The 21,825-nt window shown below is 39.2% G+C and overlaps 2 protein-coding genes across 2 annotated transcripts; both read left to right on the top strand.

The window, feature by feature from the left end:
• The first annotated feature begins 899 nt into the window (after positions 1 to 899).
• LOC140952561 (carbohydrate sulfotransferase 3-like) lies at positions 900 to 3,474 on the top strand. The gene has a single exon (XM_073401988.1). The coding sequence runs from the start codon at positions 942 to 944 to the stop codon at positions 2,181 to 2,183; it is 1,242 nt and encodes a 413-aa protein (XP_073258089.1). The 5' UTR covers positions 900 to 941; the 3' UTR covers positions 2,184 to 3,474.
• Positions 3,475 to 5,548: 2,074 nt separating this feature from the next.
• On the top strand, positions 5,549 to 20,421 carry LOC140952370 (uncharacterized). Its single transcript, XM_073401790.1, has 9 exons — positions 5,549 to 5,909; positions 7,399 to 7,497; positions 9,265 to 9,468; positions 11,413 to 11,502; positions 13,291 to 13,371; positions 14,191 to 14,259; positions 15,466 to 15,612; positions 15,990 to 18,272; positions 19,536 to 20,421. Exons 1-9 carry the CDS (start codon positions 5,671 to 5,673, stop codon positions 19,756 to 19,758), a joined length of 3,435 nt encoding a protein of 1,144 aa, XP_073257891.1. The 5' UTR covers positions 5,549 to 5,670; the 3' UTR covers positions 19,759 to 20,421.
• Positions 20,422 to 21,825: the final 1,404 nt, after the last annotated feature.

The following is a 21,825-nucleotide window of genomic DNA, read 5'->3' as shown; positions in this document are numbered from 1 at the left end:
GAACCGCAAAAATTTGTTCCCGCAAACCACAAAAAATCGCCAATCCGCAAAATAAAACTCCCGCAAAATTTTCATGCTACACGGTATGTAAAATTAAAGGGGTACCGTTTGTTAAAAGAAGGTATTCGAAAGGGTGCCTCTTCTGTCAAAAATGGTATGTTAAAGGGTAAGAGGGCCTCCGCGAATAAAACATTGTCGAGGACCCATCCCCCCCCCCCCCCCCCACTCCCCCTCTCGGGTATAGGACATAATGGAGCAGAAACCAATTGTGGAATTACGCCCGTTTTAGATATCTTATGAACGGTTACAACAGTTAGATATTTGCAGGAGCAACAATCGTCTGTAGTCTGTTCCCTTTAATCAAGTTGTAAAATAAGTGTCCTTTGATTTAAGACTGATTTAAGGGAGAAAACACCATCACTCAGGTGATAAGTTTGAGGCAGGACTTTTGCGTTTACCAGTAAGTTACCTCGCTCGCACCTAAGTGGAAGCAATTAATCTTTCTTAAAGGTGTAATCATTAAAATCAGTGAGAAAGCGTATTTTGAAAAAAATTTAATTATGTTTTCCCGCTGATTGTGTATAATTTAACCTACACGGATCAAAACTCTCAATAACTTAAATAAGTTTGGGTAGTAGACACTCCAGCTAGGGTAAAGACAATAAGAATGTTATCCACGTTGTAAATAAAATATCACTTAGGTACTTCTCTTTATATAGTGCAAATCTGTGCCTATTGTAAAAATTTTGAATACTATCTTAAGTAGATTTCTTAGTATAATCAACAACGTCTAACATTTGAACACTGTCGATCTCGTATCCATGACAATAGCATTCTTTAGATCAATTAACAACGGGAAACCTATATTTGTGCTTTGTAAGGCTAAGGTCAAGTGTTACAGTTCTGTCGACTATCCCTTTGGCTAAAACGATCTCAACAAGATGACGGTGCGCACTCGGAGACAAACCGTTTTTAGAATCATTGCGTTGACAATCCTTTTTCTTATTTTTTGGTTCGTTCGTCAAAACGTGCTTATAACATCAACCCTACATGTCAAACATAAGGACAAACAAAGTCTTGACTTTGAATTGGATTTGTCCTCTCTTGGCGCTAACTCAAAACAAACTCGAAGAAACATTATAATAGTTTCTCATGGGCGTTCCGGATCCACAATAACTGGAGACATGTTCAACCACCATCCTTCTGTGTTCTATTTGCATGAGCCGCTGCAAACTGTTGAGAGAATTAGTCAATTTCAAAAAGAACGCAAGACTTCCCCGGACGATCCTGATTATGGCAGCCTCATGTCCGAGGTCTTAAACGGCATTTTTCGGTGTAATTTTAGCAGGCCAGTAGTTGAAGATTTGGAACATTTCTATCGTCATCCGAGCCATCCCCGTGCTAGCCACGCAATTGCGTCGCCACCTTTGTGCCCATATAAAATTAACGATTCAAGATGGGACCCAAGCCTCTGTCCTCCACTGACAAGTGGATCTCTGGGAAAGGTTTGTCGGGGCAACTACAAGATGACTGTGGCAAAAATCCTGCTCAGTCGCATCACAGGAGCAAGCATTAAACATATTCTAGAGTCGTGCAGTTCAGCCAAAGTTGATTGCAAGATCATTTTTCTCGTTAGAGATCCCCGCGCTGTCATTGCTTCTTCTCGAAGTGTTAATTTTTTCAAAGATTCTGTAAGGGATGTGAGTAGGGCAAATTTGCGGGCCTATAGCTTTACAAATTGCAAGCAAACTGAGGAAAATTTGGCGCTTGTTAAGTCTCTTTCCTTTCGCTGGCGAAAGCGTGTAATGATTCAACGATACGAAGACTTTGCAATGGATCCTCTAACAGGGCTGTCACGCCTTTTCGATTTCGCAGGGCTGTCGGTCCCAGAGGACGTGAAAACCTGGTTGGATAAAACGACTCATCCAAGCAGTGATCACGAAGAACTAAGGTCGGCATGCAGAGGATACCATCCGGCCTTCTGCACCGTTGACGAATCCACTGTGGCTGTGAATCGATGGCGTTGGAAAGTTCCGCTCATTGACATTGACATCATGGAACGTTATTGCAAGAATTTAATGCAGATAATGGGCTACAGGCCTGTGGATCGGTCTCATGAGCTGTTGTCTAATATCAGTATCCCTTTGTTTAAGAAAGATTACCAAGTAAAAGGGTGGTTCTAATTGGATTTAATATGGTGAATAGATTCCTCATTGGAATAAGAGTTTTCCTTCAATTATATGGTGGTGAAACTCACTCGAGGAATTGGGAGGGTAAAGATGACATAAATTGAAAAAATTTTAAAAGAACTAAAAGAGCTACTTTCTAAAAAAAAAAGCATGGTGCTGCATTTTTCAGGGGTTCAAGGAAGGAATTAAAAAGGTAATTGCTAAGTTTTATAAGAAGCGAAAAAACCATAATTACTGCGGAGTAAGTTGTACAATTAACCTTTTTGGTAGTACTTATCAGTCCCTTATTCACTGCGCGGAATGGTTGCAATGTTTGGGTGAAGAAAATATGAAAAATCTCATACCAAATTTTGTGGCTTTTTTTTCTTTCTCACTATCATTGCTTATGTAGCTGCACCAAATCTCCTTTTTCCGGTGGAATTTTACGAGGGAAAAACTTTCGCTTTATAATTCGCTTAAAAATAGCAATGCTCGAAAAAAAGTCGACCTGTAGTCCGGGACAAGAAGATTTTCTTGCGGGGCAAGTAACAGCAAGGGTCCGGGCAAGTCATCCTCTGAAGAAATCGTGAACTAAGATGAGCAAGGAGTGGCCCCGGGCAAGCAAATTGCGAGAGCTGCTTACCCAAAGGACAAGCTGGAATTCAAGTTTCTTCGAGCCAAGTATTTCTGGAAATCGCCTCTTTTCTTTATGATTCCATCAAATGAAATTAAGCCTTAACGACACCTGCGCGATCATTTTCCACTGGGACAGCGTCAAACTTGGCTAGTGCCAATGTACACTGTCTGGCATGGTCACAGAGATTTAGTGAACTACTCAGATCGCTAGAAATACGTTATCTGACTGAGGTTAAAATTTATACACAATTGCCTCCTTCATAACAGTCTGCCACTGCAACGTATACGGATGACAATTATTCCATAACTCGCCATTGTTGCAGATTAAACAAAGCCGAAGAAATACATCAAACACGAGTAAACACGATTGGAAGAGATGCATGTTTCACGGTCACTAAGCAAACAAACATAGGGATGGGTCGTGTTGAAACGACAACAAAAGATAGAGCAGCGCGGTCGAATTTTTTATAAATTGACTTTGTTGACCTTTTGATTTCAGATTTAATACGAGCTTTTAAAAAACCTAGAAAGAGAGTTATGATCGGAGAAAAGCCAGAGAGAGAAAACTGAGTCTATCGTAAGTAATTAAAATTTCCAGCGCTCAACTCTTTCTTCTAAGAGTGCCGAGGGAAAGTATTCTTTGTGTTTTGTAGATAATGCCTCCTTAATGTAGAAGCGTCGTTTTTAGATTTAGCAATTCAATTTTTCTCTGACATGGAAAAAGTCAAAGTCAGGACTTTCTTCACAAACAATTTGTGATAAAGAAATATTCGATAAGGGAGTAACAAAATTTTGATTATTATGATAATTGGGACTGTATTACAAAAGCTAGGAACGGGTAATATAAATTGTGAAAAAGTACTAGTTTACTGAGGACTTGGCCTTATTTTCCCCTTCTTCGATCCCGTTTCCATTGCCTGGTATCTGGTATGTATGACATGTATCGTAAGACCGGCTTTTAGAATCAATCTTCTAACAAGAAATTGGAGCGGTTAAAAGCCAAAAAATGATACACACCAATCAAGCTTTTTACCGTGTGAGAAATGCATCAAGGTTGAGAGGCACCAAAAAATGTTGTCGCTTTTTATTTAAAACTCTTCGCAGACGCAGATTACAGGATTAGACAGCGGGCTTTAGGATGGGCTGCGCTTTCTGGGATAGCCTGCATGGCACTGCCGCCCTTTAATTTTCCGCCCTTTCTCTTCGCCATGAAACGCCTGATCTGCTGTATATTGTTACTTCTGATACTGAGGAATACTTACTACGTTGGTGGGATTTTGCGAAAAAAGACTCGAGCATATTTCACGGGATCTAATTTTTTCCATTTTACCAAAAAAAAATTCATTAAAAGGGACTGACTTTCTTGAAGATTGTCAGAATACTGATCTGTTGGTCTTACAATTGACACAAATCATGTTTCCATGGCAATAGTTTTAAAAGCAATGACTATAAACAAAACTCATTCAAAATAAGCGTATTCCTGGACAGCTTACTGACTTGAAAGTTGGTCAATTACCTAGAGAAATTTCTAGACCTACCTCCTTTGGAATTTTTTTTTCCTTTTCAGAAGGGGAATGGGGTGGGGGAAGCGTCTTACACAACGAAGTTAGGATACTAAGCACTATACCGAAGACCCCCCCTTGAATTGTGCAAAGTATTGTGCGAAGTAGCCTGCGTAACAGACGGAACTAAACTCCGTCTGCGAGCCAGCGCCGATATCCTTTTTCTTGGCTCCCACCTGGATTTGAGTACCCACCGTTACTGGCTTGTTAAAAAAGCAATTGTCAACTTTCCAATAAGGTTGAAGTTGAATTCGACACGCCTCTCCGGTAATTCGTTGAGGGCCTAGAGCAAGGGTATCGGCGCTGCTGCTTCGCAGGTGTTGCTAACCGGGGTTAGACTAAGTTTGCGACGCAAGACTGTGTACAGACCCCCTCCTCTCCCATCAGAAAGAACCGGAGAATTCTCCGATTTTTACTAAGGGAAGGGGGTACACAGGCTATTGCGACGCAGGCCTACTGCAAATGGGGTTTTAGAAATTCCGATCATTGAACTGGACGACAACCTCATCCTGGGTACCAGAGCTCGAGACAGGAGCCCACGAAGCATCATGGGCTCCTACCAGAGGTTAATTATTTTCTCGCGTGCGTCGGGGTGCTTCCGATCGCGCTAAAGTACACGTACCAACTCCGCGGAGTAAACCGCGGTTTACTGCGCGGTATGGTCAGTACCTTACACATGCGCACGACCATATCATCCCGGCAGTGAGGCAATCTCGTCCCCGGTGCTTACGCAATCTATTGGGCAGTGGGGCTATGCCATGCTGATGAGGTCCTAATGAGGACGAAACAGCTGTCCATAACTGCCACTTCCGGGGAGATATGGTTGTGCGAATGCTTAAGGTACTCGTTATACCGCAGAGTAAGCCGCGGAGTTGGTACGTTTGCTTCAGCGCTAATGATTGGTATTGAAAAAAGGGTCACTATAAACGACTTAACCAAAAACTGCGCATGAAGACACCCTGGGTACGACAACCTTGAGGAACGCAGAAATGATTATCAATAACAAAAAGCTTGTCGTGACGAGTTACAAGGAGTCAGGTATGAATGGATTGTGACCGCACCAAGGAATAAACGTCCCTCAGCGGTGATGAGCGAGTAGATTCAAGAATCCCGCTCGCACGCTCCGAGGGACCCTGGTACGAGAGCGTCGCTATCCTTACGATCGCAGTGAATCGTGGGATATCAAGTGGCATGAAAGCACGTTCGTGAGCTACAATCCACGTTCTCCATTATTGTAGAAGTTGTTTTGCGATGTAAAACTTTAAAAAAAAGGCCTTTTTTGTGAAGCAGACGAACTACTTAGAATGTATAACAACATTGGTTTGCAGACGGCTCGTGGTTCGGGCACAAATGGCTATGTGCAACGGAACTTGTCCTTGCTTCGACGCATGAAGGAAAAAATTGAGTATCACACGCAGGAAGATGTCGATAAACTTGAACAGATGAACACGAAGAAACCCAACCAGGAAATTTTGGAGCACGAGAGAAAACGGCAGATTGAACTTCAGTGTATGCAAGTACAGGTTATGATGGAAGAGCAGGGGTAAGGTTTAACAAGGGCTATTTTAATTGCAAAAGAGTGAAGTTCGTAGACAAAATTCATTTTAGCTCACAGTAACCCCAGATGTTGGGCAATCTTTACAGCCCGTGCGGCATAGAACTGTTAGTTTTTACCGTCAATGTACATAGTAAAGCGCGCATTGGTCCAAATACAGTATTTGCATCTTCATCCTATTTCAGATCTTGTTAATTTTATAGTGTTTCTCTTCATATACAAATTACGGATCATAGTCAGTCAGAAATTATTGTTAACATGAGTTCAGTCTACTTTAGGAAGTCAGGAGGTAAAGTGGAGACTTTCAGCACCTAGTCCAAATGGATGAGTGTTCAGAATCCCCATAAACATTGTTTAAAGTTTGATTGAACTCTAAAAGCCAAAAAGTTACCAAGAGTGCATTTATCACAGAATTCAATCCAAGCACCTTACGGGGAGTATTAAGTAAACATACATGGCATTCGATCGTAAAAGGTGCATTTGGCTAACGTTTCTTGCATTTTTTGCTACCATGCAAAAGTAATGTTATAATGTGGCTGAACAACGTTTTGGACAAGGTAATGTCAAGACAGAGTCAGTGTGCAAAGAAAGTAGTGTCCGATAGCCCAGGGCTAGTGGATTTTTCTATTGTGCTAGTGCATTCTGTTGATAACTTGCCCGACGGGCAAGTGAAGTTTTGAGGGAAATTCAAATTACAGAACTGCAATCGATCCGATCCTGCAGGTCAATAATTTTGTTGGGGCTAGTTGAAATGACTTTTGGGCTAGTACATGATAGCTACAACTTGCCTGAATGGCAAACTGTAAAACTGACTTTCTTTGCACCCTGAATGAATCATCCTGGGTTTGCAGCAGCACCATAATTAATGGGTAGGTACCATGTCATTTTATGGTGTGAAAGGTTGCTATTCCAAGGCTGTGCTCTAAAAAAAGAAAAATGGATGAAAGGTCATTGTTCTGAACCACTGAAATGTAGGGCGCTCAGCTTTTGACAGTAGTTTCTTGGTGCTTCGGACAGGTGCAATCACCAAATGACATAATACAAAAGATTAATAAGATGCTGAACAATGCCCACACCACAGCACAGCACAAAAGCAAAAAAATAATGGTTTCTGCAAAATTAGGATTTTCTTGTTGCCAAAGGGCAAACTTAAGGCACCAGTGGTCACCGGGCACTGCTAGACCACAGTTGTGGGTACAAATGTGTTTTGTGTTGCTTGCATGTACCTTACACAGCCTGCTTAGTTGTGCGTAACATCAGACTGCCATGGGTTTACAATCTCAGAACCCACTTCAACCACTATGCAGGTAAACATAGAAGTAGGTCAGGTAGGTATTCTATTAGCTTTAGCAGTGCAGCACTGGTACTTAGAGGTTGTTGATTATCAGTTTGCAATAGTTACCTTTGGTGTAGTGCCATGACATTCTGAACTGAAATGTATGAGGTTCATGTGTTTCTTAACTTGTTTTAAATTTAGATATAATGAAAATGACATTCAAGCCAAGGTGGAGGAACTGCGGCGGAAATTATCAGAACAAGAAGGCATTACATCCAAGGACAAAAAATTACCATCCAAGTATGTAGATTTTTCTTGGCATTTCACCCTTATTGTTAACCTATTTGTCATACTATTATTATTTTTTTCAGGAACACACTGATAATGTAAAGTGGTAAGAGAGTAAGACATTTTTTGAAGTTGAAATCCATCCTAGAATATTCTGTCTTCCCCATAATAGCTGCTCTAAAAGAAGTACAGCTAAATTTCCTTGTTTTATGTTATTAGAGCGGTTTTCACTTGATTGTCGTAAAACCAAAACCAAAGTAAATACACTAGCCAACCAAAGGGCGTAGTAAAACCAAAACCAAACCAATTCCTCAATTACTTTCAACAGTCAAGTGAAAACCGCTCTATTATAATAATATATTTTTGCAGCATATTATTATGATAATTTTTCATGTGAGTGATCGGATGTTTTATTTTCTTTTATGAGGAGTAGACAGTGAGAGCTTTCATGAAGGTTTTAAGTAACTGGTCTCCCAGGGAAAGAAGCTATTCAATTATCACAGAAATCCTTCGATATTATTTGTTGCATTTGACTCATTTTCAAACTTAGAATAGCCAGCTGATTTTACTTTAGTAAGCAGATAAAAAGCCAGCTGCCATCTACTATTGACAGCCTTGACATTGATAGACATTTATTAATGTTATGAGTGTGCTATAATGATTTTTTTTATATCCACACTTAAAGAGGTGTACAGCATAAGACATCAATGTGCTACAGATCTGTGTATTTCCTAAAATGTAATGTACAGTGTATGTGTTCTACGGTCAATGTTTTTATTTTGTAGGTCCAAACACTTGTCTCATATTCTCTTTGTTGTTTTCTTTTTTCTTGTTCTTTTTCAGAAATTTATAAACTCAAATCCGAATAATATGTTTGTGTGATAAATTATTATCGTTAATATTATAATAAATACATTATTATCAATATGCATAAGTAATGATTCTTTGTTTTACACTGTATGTTGACATTATTTTATTTTCCCGATGAATTATTGAAGCTTTACTTTGCAGCCGTTATTGACCAAGCGTTAGGTCAAGATGGCCAAGTTCTTTGTAGTTGAGAAAAAAAAAAACAAGGCCATTCAGCCATCTGGACCTCATGCGTGGTCAGTAATGCATAGGTGTAACAGTAAACAATGTTTAATAGTCTAATAAAGCATTTTGCGAGACAAAGAGGTTAAAGTTGGGGATTTCCTGTGAATTTAGTACTGGAAACTAGCCAGGGCACTTGGATACATGGAATTTTGTGCATGTTTTGGTTGACTGTTAATTAGATTTTGGATATTTGCAAATAAAAAAAATTAAGACTTTTACCAAACGTTTTACAAAAAATTAAACAAATAACTGAGCATTCAACAACCCATGATGGTGTACGTTGATGAAATTGAAACTAGGAAATATTTTAATGCATGGAGAATATTCCAGCGATGTGAAAAAAAATGTAATTTCTACATTTCTTTGAAGTATTGTAGTATTATTTCAGAAAAAGAAGTGCATTATGGTCAGCTTTAACAGCTGCTTTTTGCAGGAATTCTAGTACTTTTCTAACACAAATTCCCTGTATTGATGATTGAAGCATTGTCAAAGTCAGTGGTGTGGCCTTTCTACCATACATCATAGTTACAGATCTTCTGTTTTTCTTTTATAGGATGGTTTAAAGATGTATGGAAAGCACTTAAGAGATACTTACGTTATATTAATATGTTGGCGGTTTATTTTGCTGTATTTTTCTCATATGATTGCCCTCATTTAATGCTAGTTAATTGGTTTTTCTTTCAGTGTCACAGAAACACATCAATTGGCGGAGGCAAATGAAGAAAAAAATGCTAGAATGAAAGAAGCTCTGGGAATTAAAGATGATTACAAAAGTGGTTCATCATTTGATCAAGAACTGAAAGAAGCACAAAGGAAATCAGAACAGTTGGCATGGGAAGCAGTACAGAGAGAAATGGAAAAGCAGAAAGAAAGAGTAGAGATGCGAAGGTGAGAAGAATATTGTTAAAGTTCTGGTCAGGTTCTACGCACTGTATGTCGTGGGAGCTTTATATGTTTGGAAGTAAATACCAGCAGCTAATCAAAAATACTTAAATTCAAATCCTGCTCCCATTTGCTGAGAGAAATGAGAAAAAGAGACATGCTCTCAAATGGAAATTATTATTGTTGCAGTTTACATTTTATTTTAACAGTTTCCTTTGTCTGGTTGTGTACATGTCATTAGCCACAATCTGCTTTGCAAAGTACTGACAGCACCTTGAGCTTTTAAACTGCCTGTAAATGTTTGTAAAATAATGACATTATCAAGTTCTTACCGTTCAACTGTGAATGGATGTAGATTTTGACTGTTTTCAGATAGCCAAACACATTATTTGTACATTTACATAGATGCAGCATGTCTAGGTTTCTTCTCTTAACTGTACAAGGGAAATAGAACATCATCAAAATTTTGTCAAAAAGAGCTAGTGTTTGATGTGATAAAAGATGTTTTGTGATGCTATGACCCACTGAATGTTTGGTTCCAAGACATTCTTGAAATACAACATAATGAAATGCATGTTAACTGTGTGTAGTGAGAGAAGCTGTTACATTTTGTACCACCACAGTTCTCTTCTTGTACTGTCAACACTGTTTTGTAAGGTACAAGAAAACATTTTGTAGCCAGCTGTAGCCCTGCATGTACTTGATTCCTGTTAATGTTACCCAACCCTAAAAAGTGCTGATAACCTTTGTACACATAGCTCTGTTGTACATTGTCACTTTGTTCTGTTAGCTAATTAGACCTAAATATAAGGTAGGCTGGTTCATGGGCAAAACTACACCATAATGATAAATCTTCAACTTGGAACTAATGATCGGCGCTTGTATCTGTCGTTGGTACTTTTTCTAATGTCAAAGATTTTTTGCCATACCCTCCTGTGTTCTCTCTCCTCAAATGTCATACTGTTAGTAGTACTTGTGAATACAGCTTGGATTTAGTGGTTTTTGTTTTGTTTTTTTTCTCATCCTAATAAAGATTTAAACATTTGGCTTTTGGATATACATGTTTATTGTGGCATGTAATATTTGCTTATTGTTCTCTTGGTTCTTTGTGTGGAAGTAAATGATGTATTAACATGAAGTTTATACAGTGAATGTAGGTACTAATGAAATGAGCTATACGTCATAAAGACATCTTTACTTCTTTTGTCATATACTCAAACCAAGGATGTCAATGTCCTGTATTCATGTGAACATCTTTCACTTTTAGGTCTAAAATTAACAAAGACAAAAATACAACAACATACAATCTATCTTATATTGTCAATGTTCCTAACACTGTTTCCTTTTCCAGGCCTTGTACACAAGGTAACATTGTACAGCAAAAATAAAATGTAGATACACAAATAACATTATTTTAGCATGGTTTTGTTAATGAATTTAACCAAACATTCAGTGGTCATATTCCATTTAGTTATAAGCATCTCTACTTTTTGTTATGTAAACATTAAACAGGAAGAGGACAAGAAAATCTTTTACCATAATAGTTCACAAATTTACAGTCTAAATAATGTTCTTGATTTTCTATTTCCCAACGCTATATTTAGAGTATTTGCTCATTTGTTGCCAAGTTTCATTTTGGTTACATAAAGGTAAGACCAGTGGTCTTGATAACATACATGTTTTTGTTTGCCTTGCTAGTTGACAGCTTCAACTGTAAGTTAGGCTTATAAAATTATGATAGTAAAAATTTATGTTTTTTTTTCTTCATTTCCATTGCTTGCAAACTTTATTATTTAGAATCATTGGCAGGTTGGGCACCTTCAGAACCAATACAATATTCGTAATATTGATATTCAAGAAGAACAAGATCCTTGTTGTTACAGTCTCTATGCTGCTTGTGTGTAACCAAGACCCTACATTGATTTTTGTAAATTGTTTGTTTCGTTGCAGCCTGAAGGAGGGAGCACCAGTGAAGAAAAAGGAAAAGAGGAAACGTTCTCCCGAATCTGAGTCTTTAGATGAAGGGAGTAAGTCAGAAAGGTATGCAGTTAACTCTTATTATTCTTGTGGAAAGGATTTGCTGGAAAATTCTTGGAAGAAACAACAACATAACTACAGCAAGATAGCCACACAGTCTGGGAGCATATTATTCAAATAGATATTATTCAGTAGTATTATTTAAAGCCAGAAATGTTTTATGTGATGGCCGGTACATCTTTGCAGATGTTGAAGTTTTCGTTTGAGGTGTAGAAAAGACAATTCTATAATATAGTTAACTTTCACCAGTAGTGATGGTGTTGCACAAAGTAATAAAGAATGTTGAGATGAAAATGTTGTTCCTAAGGTAAGTTGCCTGTTTGCCTGTTAACTGTCTCTAACAGTTTGAAAAGTTAGTCATTGATACAGTAGCAAAATATTGAAACAAAAAAAAAGTTAAAATTAAAAAAAATAATAATCTACAGAGGAAGTTAGATGCAAATGTCTTGTGTTACAGAAATCTAAGTACATGTACATTAGATAGTTTTGCTGGTTGCTTTAATAATTTAGTTTGATAGTATTTTTAGTTTTAACACAACTGCATTTGATGAGCTCTGCCATACTTTTTAATCCTGTATAAATAAACACTATTATTAGTTGAACCTCTCCACACCACCACCTTGGGGACAGAAGAAAATGGTCATTGTTGAGAGGTGGTGGTTGTAAAGAGGTTTAAACAAGAGTCAATGTATGGTCTGTCCACCAAAAATGTGGCCGTTGTGGAGAGGTGGCTTTTACTTGTGTGTTAGTGGAGGTTCAATTGTAGCATTGTTTTCCTAGTCATATTTAGCTCTTATTAACCGAGCGGGAGGTCTGTATGGGAGAATCGCCAGTACAGACCAAATGCAGTAAGGTCTGTACCAGCAACCGAGGTCAAGATTCTCCCATACAGACCGACCTAGCTCGGTTAATAAGATGTTTATTATAAATTATAGCCAAATAAGAAAGCAAAGGAACAAAAACATAAATAATTTTATTTGCTTCCGTCATCTTTGCTCGTAGCTTCCTCGGCAGGACTCAAATTTGCCAATGTTTGCTCGTTTTCTTTACCTGCTTCCTCATGGGCCAATGATTCTTCCATTTAGTATATCCTGTTAACAGGAACAAGCCAATTTTTTCATATTCTTTGTTTGTAACTTTTTGAGGACAACTGTTACGACAAGATCGGTCTAGATGCCGGTCTAGATGCAAGATCGATTTTAGCCAATCAAATTCTTGAATTTGTTTGTTTCCAGTCCTTTTGAGACATGTCCATATAATAATTTTTTTTACTATTTAGACACGAGTGTTTTACTGGAAAATATACGACTCATAAAATTCATAAAAACTACATCTGGGACCCGAGTGGTTTATTTTCCATAATCTCACACGTGAGTTTATCGATGACATAATTTCAGTAATTTCCCTCTATTATTTTATCGATGTCTTTTTGTCTATATAATAAAAAGAACATTACACGGCGGCTTGAAGATATGAATTTTATTTTCGAGTGGCAAAAACAATATTTTATTCACTCGCTGCGCTCGTTCGTAAAATATTGTTTTGCCACTCGAAAATAAAATTCATATCTTCGCGCCACCATGTAATATCCTCTATATAATGCTCTATTCATTGAGCCTTTGAATGAGACCCTATGATGTGACCATGTAAATAGTCTCTGTTGTAATGTGAAGCCATCTTGGACCATTTTTGTAGGGTCACTTATGGAAAGAGAAATATGTCTTCACAGTAACTGGGATCTAAGTATTTTAGTCCCTGTGTACAATTATATTTTTTACTTTTATCTTGCAGTTCAGGTAGTGGAAAGCATTCATCCCCCTCTCCCCAAAGTAAACGGCGAAAGAAACGAAAAAAGCAAACACCAGTAGACAGGTAAGGTGATCTCTTTGGAGGTAAGTATAAAATAGTAAGTGTGTATGTTGTAGTTACTTTTTATCCCAGTTAATTTTTGGTTTTCTTTTGTTTTTGGGTATGGTAATGTATGCTAATGACATTGAAACAAAGGAAAAATATAAGATAAAAAATATGAGATAAAAAATTAGCTACAACATGTACAATATTGAACATCCAAATTCTTTTGTCATTGTTTGACTACTGATGAAGAACAATAATTGTTGTTAGTAATAAATTATTACCATAAACATTGTATTAACTGTGAATGTAAATAATTTTATGTTATTCTAGAACTTATCAATAATGGTTTGTGAAAGCATGATGTAGGGCCAATTCTGCTTTTAAATAAACACTTGTTAGAATTTACATGTAGTATGTACGTTACATGTACCTTGAAATGGCATCATGATGACTCTGAAACAACGGATTTTGTCGTTTCAGTCTTGAGTACTTCTCAAGCATGATAAATGGGGACCAAGTCAGTTGGATTCGATCTTGTGTACAACAGATTGTGTAGGGTTTTCCAAGGTCAAGTGTTGATCTATCTGGGTTGATATGCCAAGTTTGATGAACCTATATCGAGCTCGGTTTCCCAATATGTTAATATGATCCTGATTTTGCTTGTCTCTCTAGAAAGGAAGCAATTTTCAAAACTGTTTACAATGTATATTTCGGTTCACTCATGCAGATTTAGTGTGTACTGTGCCTTGCATAAATCTGATTCATGCTTTTTTGTTGTCAAAATCATTCATCACTGTTTTCACTTTTGTTTATTTGCCTTTTATCACATTTCTGCAGCTCATCAGAATTCGATTCTGATTCAGACAAACGAAAGTCAGGGAAGAAGGATAAAGATAAACCAAAAAGGTATGGGAGCGTTATTATGAAAAAGAAAATTGCTTTTCTTTCACCATCACAGCCTTTCCAGGTCAAGCATACCGCCACAGATTATTTTACTGTGAACGTCACTAATCCGTGAACACCAGAAATATTTTTGGAATGTCACTGTGTTGCCACTAAACCCACAAACAGCCATGGTAATTGGTTTGGGGCTTTGTGGCTTGCCTGCATGTTCACTCCTGGGCTTAATGGTGATTGGTCACTACACAGTCAACATTGCTGAAATATTTCAGACGTTTACAGTTTTCTGAGTTTGACGGGTAGTGAATTGGTTACTTGAAAATTAAATCTGTTAGTCCATTAAGAGAAGTGAATTCATTGTGAGGTAGTTAAAATTTTTGTCAGCTTGGCCTTGTCTTGATTAAAGCTAATTGAAAACGGTAACTCCTCACTCCCAAAAATTGGTCAAAATAAAAATTGAACAGAAATTTTCGAAGTTCAATTTCTGAAATGCTAAAAAACCAAGTAATACCATGTTGAATGGTCATGCCGCAGGATTTTGCAGCTGAAAGAGATAAACTTGAGACATTGATGGGCAAGAGACATTGTCCAAGACGTTGCTGACATTGCTGGCTTTCCTCTGAATTTATCTGGGGCACTTCCAATAGCTTTTCAGGGGTCTATTACAATGTGAATACTTCTCACTTAGGGCAAATTGTTGGGTTAGGGGAGGGAAAGGTGGGCAACTGCCCACCCACCCCTTCCCTAACCCAGCATCAACACCAACCTTTCACTTTAAGTATTTGGGTTAGAGGGGAAGAAGGTGGGTAGTTTGCCAGAATCTTATACCAATTCAGTTTATCTGTACTTGGCTCTCCTCTATGTTCAATCTATTGCAAGGCACATCTGGTTTTTTAATATTTAAGGTGATAAACAGTGTTAACACAGAGTCAAGTGTCAAATATGATGACCTGTCTTTTAACAAATTTTACACTGAACGTTTTTCATTCTTGATAAGACGTTGGATACATCGAAACGTCGACCTCTAATTTTTCTTGATTTCATTACTATTTTCTTGGAATCATGTTTTATTATTCTTCCTTTGTTGTAAATGCGTGACATGGTGGTTGAAATAAAAGAAAATAAATTGAGTCAAGGATAAAATTGAACTGCAGTAAAACTGAAATGAAACTGTTATTTTGAGCACTGATTTCAAGTTTGTTTCATTCAAAGAGATGACTCTCGAGATCGTTCCAGAAGAAGGAGCTTGGAAGCAAGAGGAAAGTCGAAAAGGGAAGAAAAGGAAGCGAAACGTAGCAGAAGATCTGTCGACTCAGAAGACGATAAACCAAGAAGAAGGCAAAAGAGTGATTCAAGAAGGTCAGACTGTCAAATCCTGTGCACTATTAACGTTTCTGTTATGTTTGTTCTTTTTTTTTTGGAAAATTTGTACGTTTATAATTAGAGAAAGAGTCTCTTACTAGTTTCACTGTTGAAAGATCGGTACGTTACCTAGACGTTGATTTATTAAACGTTTCGAAAGTTGATTGACTGAAAAATGCTTTGAAAGTTTTTGGGAACTGAAACCGCAGAGTTGTCGCCGCCATTTGGCAACTTTCAACTTTCGTGTGGGTGCGATGAATTTTATAAGTTTTTTTTATAGGTTATGAATTTGTTTAGAGTATTCTCCTTGCCGTTAAGTTCAAATGCGTTTAATTAAAGGTTGTTTTAGCAATATTTATTTCTCTATTTCGCAGTCGCTCGGAAAGTGAAAGCCCTGACAGGCCCAACAAGAGAAAGCAGAAAGATGAAAAACGCCAGAAATACAGGAAAGAAAGCCGTAGCCCGTCAAGGGACAATGAAGACAAAAACAGACGTCGGAGAGAGAAGTCTCCTTCAACAGATAGTGCGTCCCCACAGAAAACAAGATCTCGCCACAAGGATAGATCAGATGAGGTTACAGAAGACGTTGAGCGTGGTAATCGTTTAGGTAAACGCAGTGAAAAACGCGTTCGAAATGAGCTGTCCAAGGAGGGACGCGAGAGTCGTAACCATTATGGTCGTCGAGAAGTTGCTCGTGTCTCGCCAGAGGATAAGTTAAGAGAAAGCCGCTTACGATCACATCGCAATGAAAATGATAGTAGGAGATCCCCAGAAAATGATGCTCCCGAAAGGCGACATCGCAGCCCTGATTGGTCAAGTTTTGCAGAGAGGTCACCTGATGCAAGAAGGAAAGAAAGGCAGCGAAACGTGCGAAGCCCTTCTGACGAAAGGCATCCGGTGCAGCGCGAACGACTTGTGAAAGAAAGAGCGGAAAGACGGCGTAGGGAATCCAGTTCAAGCCCTGAGCGATCAGAAATTACCACACGAAAAAGGGACTTTCGTGATAGAGAAGACAATAGACAAGCTCGGCAGAAAGAGAGCATCCCCAAACGGAAGTCCGAGAATCGCATGAAACGAGCTGCCAGCCCCGAGGAGGACAACCGGAGACGTTCTCCCAGGGAGAAAAATATCGCACAGAGGATTCGTTCACCTTCTGCTGAGGATAAGCGCGGAGAGGATACACGCGTAAATTCCAGACGACAGCGGTCTGAAAGTCCTCCAAAAGAAGTCAGAAATACGGACAGATCACAATCTCCTTTGGAAGGGAGAAGGCTGAGAAAGAGATCACCAAGCGAAACACCTCCAAAAAAGACTGAAGTATCTAGAGACAAACAAAGAAAAGGTAATCAAGCGCGCACTGCCAAGCAAAAGACCCCTCCCAGTTCAGAGGAGAGCTCTTCCAGTAGTTCATCTGGGTCCGAGTCGGATTCAGATTCTGACGGCCAGTCTTCTGCTAGTAGCCCGGACAAGAGAGCTTTGAAACAGGCAAAACAACAATCTTCCCCAGGGAAGACGGGTGCTTCTTCCTCGCGTCGAAAAGGTCAGCAACAGTCCCCACAACCCCACACTCCGAGTCCTCCAGCGAAGCCGGCAAAGCGGTCTTCGGACAACGCTGCACCTTTGAGACAACAAAAGCAAAGTGCAAGCCCGAGTCCATCTCCCGTACGTAGGAGGTCACCTCAAAGAACTACTCGTGCCAGACAGACGAATCGAAGTCGGAGCATCGGTAGATCTCGAGGAAGAAGAAGTAGAGAAAGATCGCAAAGCCCGGAACATAAACGACGTCAGCGATCCAGAAGCACTACACCTCCAAGACGAAACAGAACACCGACTTCGTCTCCTCCGAGAAAAAATCAATCAAGAATGTCCAATGTGCGTCAGCAGAGAAGTCCCAGTCGCACTCCACAGCGCCGACAACCCGCTCCCTCCCAAAAACGTCAACAAACTAGAAGCGCTACCCCACCAGTAAATCAAAGAAGCCCAAGTCCTGTCCAAAGACGTCGGTCAGAAAGTCCAAATCCTCCACGCAGCTCAATCCAACAGGAAAGAAGTCACCAGAAAAATCGCAGCCGCAGCCATTCCCCTCAGAGTGCACCTCGTAGACGCCAACCTTCCCGGAGCCCATCCCCAGTGAGAAACAGAAGAAGGCCGAGCCCTCCTGCCAAGAGACGGAGATCTGAAAGTCCACGTCCTCCACGTGGGTCACATCAACAGCAAAGAAGACATCAGAGAAGTCGCAGCCGTAGCCATTCCCCTCCGAGGGCACCTCGTAGACATCAGCCTTCACGGAGCCCATCCCCAGTGAGAAACAGAAGAAGAAGTCCAAGCCCTCCTGCCCGAAGAAACCAGTCAGGGAGTCCCATCCATCAACGACGCTCTGTTCAGCAGCAGAGCAGAAGTCCCGCGAGAAGACAGAGAGGCAGCCCTAAGAGCGCTCCTCCCAGGCAGTCCCGTAGGCGTAGATCGTCTTCAAGTCCATCGCCTGCAAGAAACCCTCCCTCAGCAAGTCAGTTAGCCAGAAAACGAAGCCCTGTTCAGAGACGTCACCGAACTCCCAGTGCATCGCCTGAACCCGAGAAAAGCACACCTGATCAGAGAAAACATCAGACCTCGCCTGAATCGGAAGATACAGATGACCATGAATCTCCACCCAAAAGGTAAAATATGAAGTTGTCACTAACAGTATTTAACGGGTAAACCAAAGAAGATATGTAAAATCCTTTCGCGTCAATAGAGACTTAAAGAATCACGTTTACGGCAAAGAGCAGACGTCTGTTTACACCACTTTACCCGAAGTTTTCCCTTTACTGGTCGTTTACAACTCATTGTATCTGCTCAAAAGTATGTAGTTTCATGTCAAGTTCATCCATAAGAATTCTTTTGGACAGTTTTCATCCAAATATGAGATTTTGTCAGCTTGTATATCACGTATTCCTTAAACGTAATTCCAAGTCTCTATTATTTATTTGCATTACTTCAAACATTATTAAACCATTTACCCCAAATGAATCAACCAAAGTAATACTGTTTTCCGAGAATTTCAAGCGGCATAGTTGGTTTAAACTTGGCGGGAAACAGTTGGGCTGTTAGATGCCATGTGATCTGCGTGTAGCTAGTGGGGGCACCCACCCCTTTTTGGGAATCAACAGTAAAAACCCACATTTTTATTTTGCCTCAAACAGACCTTATTCACGATACTCGACATCTTTGCACGCGCTTTAGGGTTGATGATATAAAAGCAATGTCACATGGTATATCAGGCGGCAAACAAGTAATAACATTTGCCAATACGAGTGATGGCGGTCGAGTTTGTTTATTCTTTCCAAACGAAACAACGTTTTATACTTGCAAAATGTACAGTTCTAGTTTTTGGCAAGTTTTACGTCATTATTGCATGCTGTAAAGACATTTAGGGTTGCTACTGCATTAAAAAAAGTAGCAATGATCACGTCCACCCATATGTGCCGTTATCGTCTTTAAGATAAAAAGATCGTCATTTTCTGTCTTCTAGAATGAACAAACTCGACCATGATTTCAAGTAGTGGTAGATTTTATGACTTGTTTGCCCCCTGAGAAATCACGTGATATTGTCCTTAAGGGCGTGCAAAGATGGCTGGTATAGTGAATAAGGTCTATTACAAGGTACATGAAAAGAACATCACAGGTTACTTAATGGCGCAGAAACCTATTCAGAAAAGTAAAAAATAAACGAGCTAAGAAGTCGCAGAAATTGATATAATTTCTTCGGCGTGCAACACATAGCAACAAAAAACAAATAAATGAGTAATAATGATAACAATAATGATAATAATAGTTATCATAATGATGTAAAGGTAAAATAGAATTCAGCTTTATAACTAAAGTATCAGTATCAAGTACATGTCTTGATCACTCGCTGTTCTGTTGTTTGTTCTCTTTAGAGCGGTTCAGGAGAAGCCTCGTGTTGAGAAGGCGAGCAAAACAAAGAACACTGAGAGTAAACCTCGAAAGAAAAGTAGCAGTGAAAGTGAAAGTAGTTCAGAGAATGACAGCAGCAAGAGTGAAAGTAGCAGCGACAGCAGCAGCAGCGAGTCCAGCAGTAGTGGCGAGGAGGAGTCTGACTCAGACAGCAGCAGTTCACAAAGCGACAAACCAAGACGATAACGAGTTAACTGATAGTGTGTTAGGTACGGGCCAAAGCCTGTTGCTGAGTGGCACAAAGTTGATTCCTTTCTCGTTTGTATGCTAGCTTAGTGTTAACATCTCGTGCTTAGGAATAGGTCTAGACTCGCAGACGAAACGGTATCCGGTGGCCTAAACCTTATACCTTATTATTGTAGACTTGAGACTCTACCTGATAACTTGCTATACAAAAAGGAAGATTAATTTTGCAAACACTTCCGGTATTAGAGAGTCAGGAAAAGTCGCCGTTCCTAGAATGCCGGCTAATCACTGAACAGGAATTGAATGTCAGTTGTATTGATAAAATTAAGATCTTAGATAAGTTTTGGGTTTCTTGCCAAGAAACATTTTTCTGTCAGGCTGCGATGTGACTGTATACTCGATCATTCGAAAAGTTTTTATCCAACTTAACATTTTTATAGAACCCGATTACGGTATCTTCTAAAATATATAAAAAAAGCGATGTGATTAGTTTTAAGAATGTACTCTAGAATTTGATCATTAAAGTCCTTTGCATGAACGGAATGGAATGGAATAGAAATTTTTTAGCTTTAATTATAACAGAGCGGACATAACAGTCCAACATCCTTATGCGTGCGAACATGTTGTGTTTATAGTCAGTGTTCCATTTGACAAGTGAGATCGCTAACTTATGAGACTATAATAGTGTTTTTTCTATCCCATAATGTAACTGAATAAAGTTATAATAATAACTGAATAAAGTTATTATTGTCTGTCTGTCGCACCAATGGATATCCTACGAACAAGGAATGAAATGGATTAATTTTGCGAACAGAATAACGATGTGCAATTTAAAAGCATCGTCACACGTTCCTCCTCAACCCCCCCCCCCCCCCCCCTTTGCCCTTGAATAGGCCTGTTTCAAAATACCATAATACTCTTTGTTGTCCCTCCAAAATTGTGCATAAACATTGTTTTCAGTTTCTCTTGGGACTTACAATCGCCTCAAGAGAAATTGAAAACAATTCTTATGCGAAAACGAGCATTATGGAATTGAAAAAACGTCTATGAAATAGGCTATTTCCGAGTTTCCCCGGGCCTCTGTATCAAAACGAGGTTAAGTGCTTGGCCTATGACAGGACAAACAAGAACGTTCTTAGTAGCGTTGAGTGTCGCTTGGAGCCCATGCGGCTTGGAGATAAGTTTTGTTGTCAGAGGCGCTGGTGCTGTTATGCTACTTTTTCGTTTTTATTACAAAACGAGCGTTGTAATCATAATGTAAATGCTCAAATGTAAAAATAGCAAGGAGAGACAGGCCGCATATCTTAGCTTCACACCGGCGTGAAACCTTTGAAAACCTTTTACATATTGATATTGCTCCAGTGAGGGGAACTCAGGGATTTTACACTCAAAAATGTGAACGATGATTTTTCAGTATTGGTATAGCTTCTATGTAGCGGACCAAGATACGGCTAGGTACTGTTTTTGTTCAGTACAGGAAAAATGTGTGTAAGTTTAGCAGAACTTTATACAACAGACAGATTTTTCGCGCGTATTCCTGTCGAATTTGTTGTCCGTTTTTTAAGATATAAAAATCTCGAGAAAGTATTTACATTTCCCATAGCCGTTAGTATCTTCTTTTGATATCTCCGTACAGTTGATGTTTATGTGATCTCGGAGTACATTTTTTAGAGCAGCACACAGCGTGCATTTTATCATAGTAGCACTGGGATAAAGCTTTTCATTTTCCAGGAAAATTTCACTTTCTCGTCAAAACAGTCACTGACTCAGTCAGACTCGGAGTAGTTGACTTAAATTTTGTGCTCAGTACAGCCAACGGGGTTATGTTCTGTGAAATTTATCACAGTCTGCGGCCCACAATGACATCACCACGATCCACGATTTATTTCAAAATTTATTTTTTTTAAAATAAGAATAACTTGAATTTGCTCTATTGCAATTGCCAATAAAAGGCTTTACCAGACAAGACGGCGTGAATTTTGTCCCTAGTCCTAAACAGGGTAATAAAATTGAGGATGTTGTCCCAAACAGGGTATGTATATTAGGAATTTTTTGTTCTAAACAGGG

Source organism: Porites lutea, chromosome 11 (genome assembly GCF_958299795.1).
Source record: "Porites lutea chromosome 11, jaPorLute2.1, whole genome shotgun sequence".
In the NCBI taxonomy this organism is placed as follows: domain Eukaryota; kingdom Metazoa; phylum Cnidaria; class Anthozoa; order Scleractinia; family Poritidae; genus Porites; species Porites lutea.
Note: the sequence above shows the minus strand (reverse complement) of the source record. Positions and strands in the feature narration are given on the sequence as shown.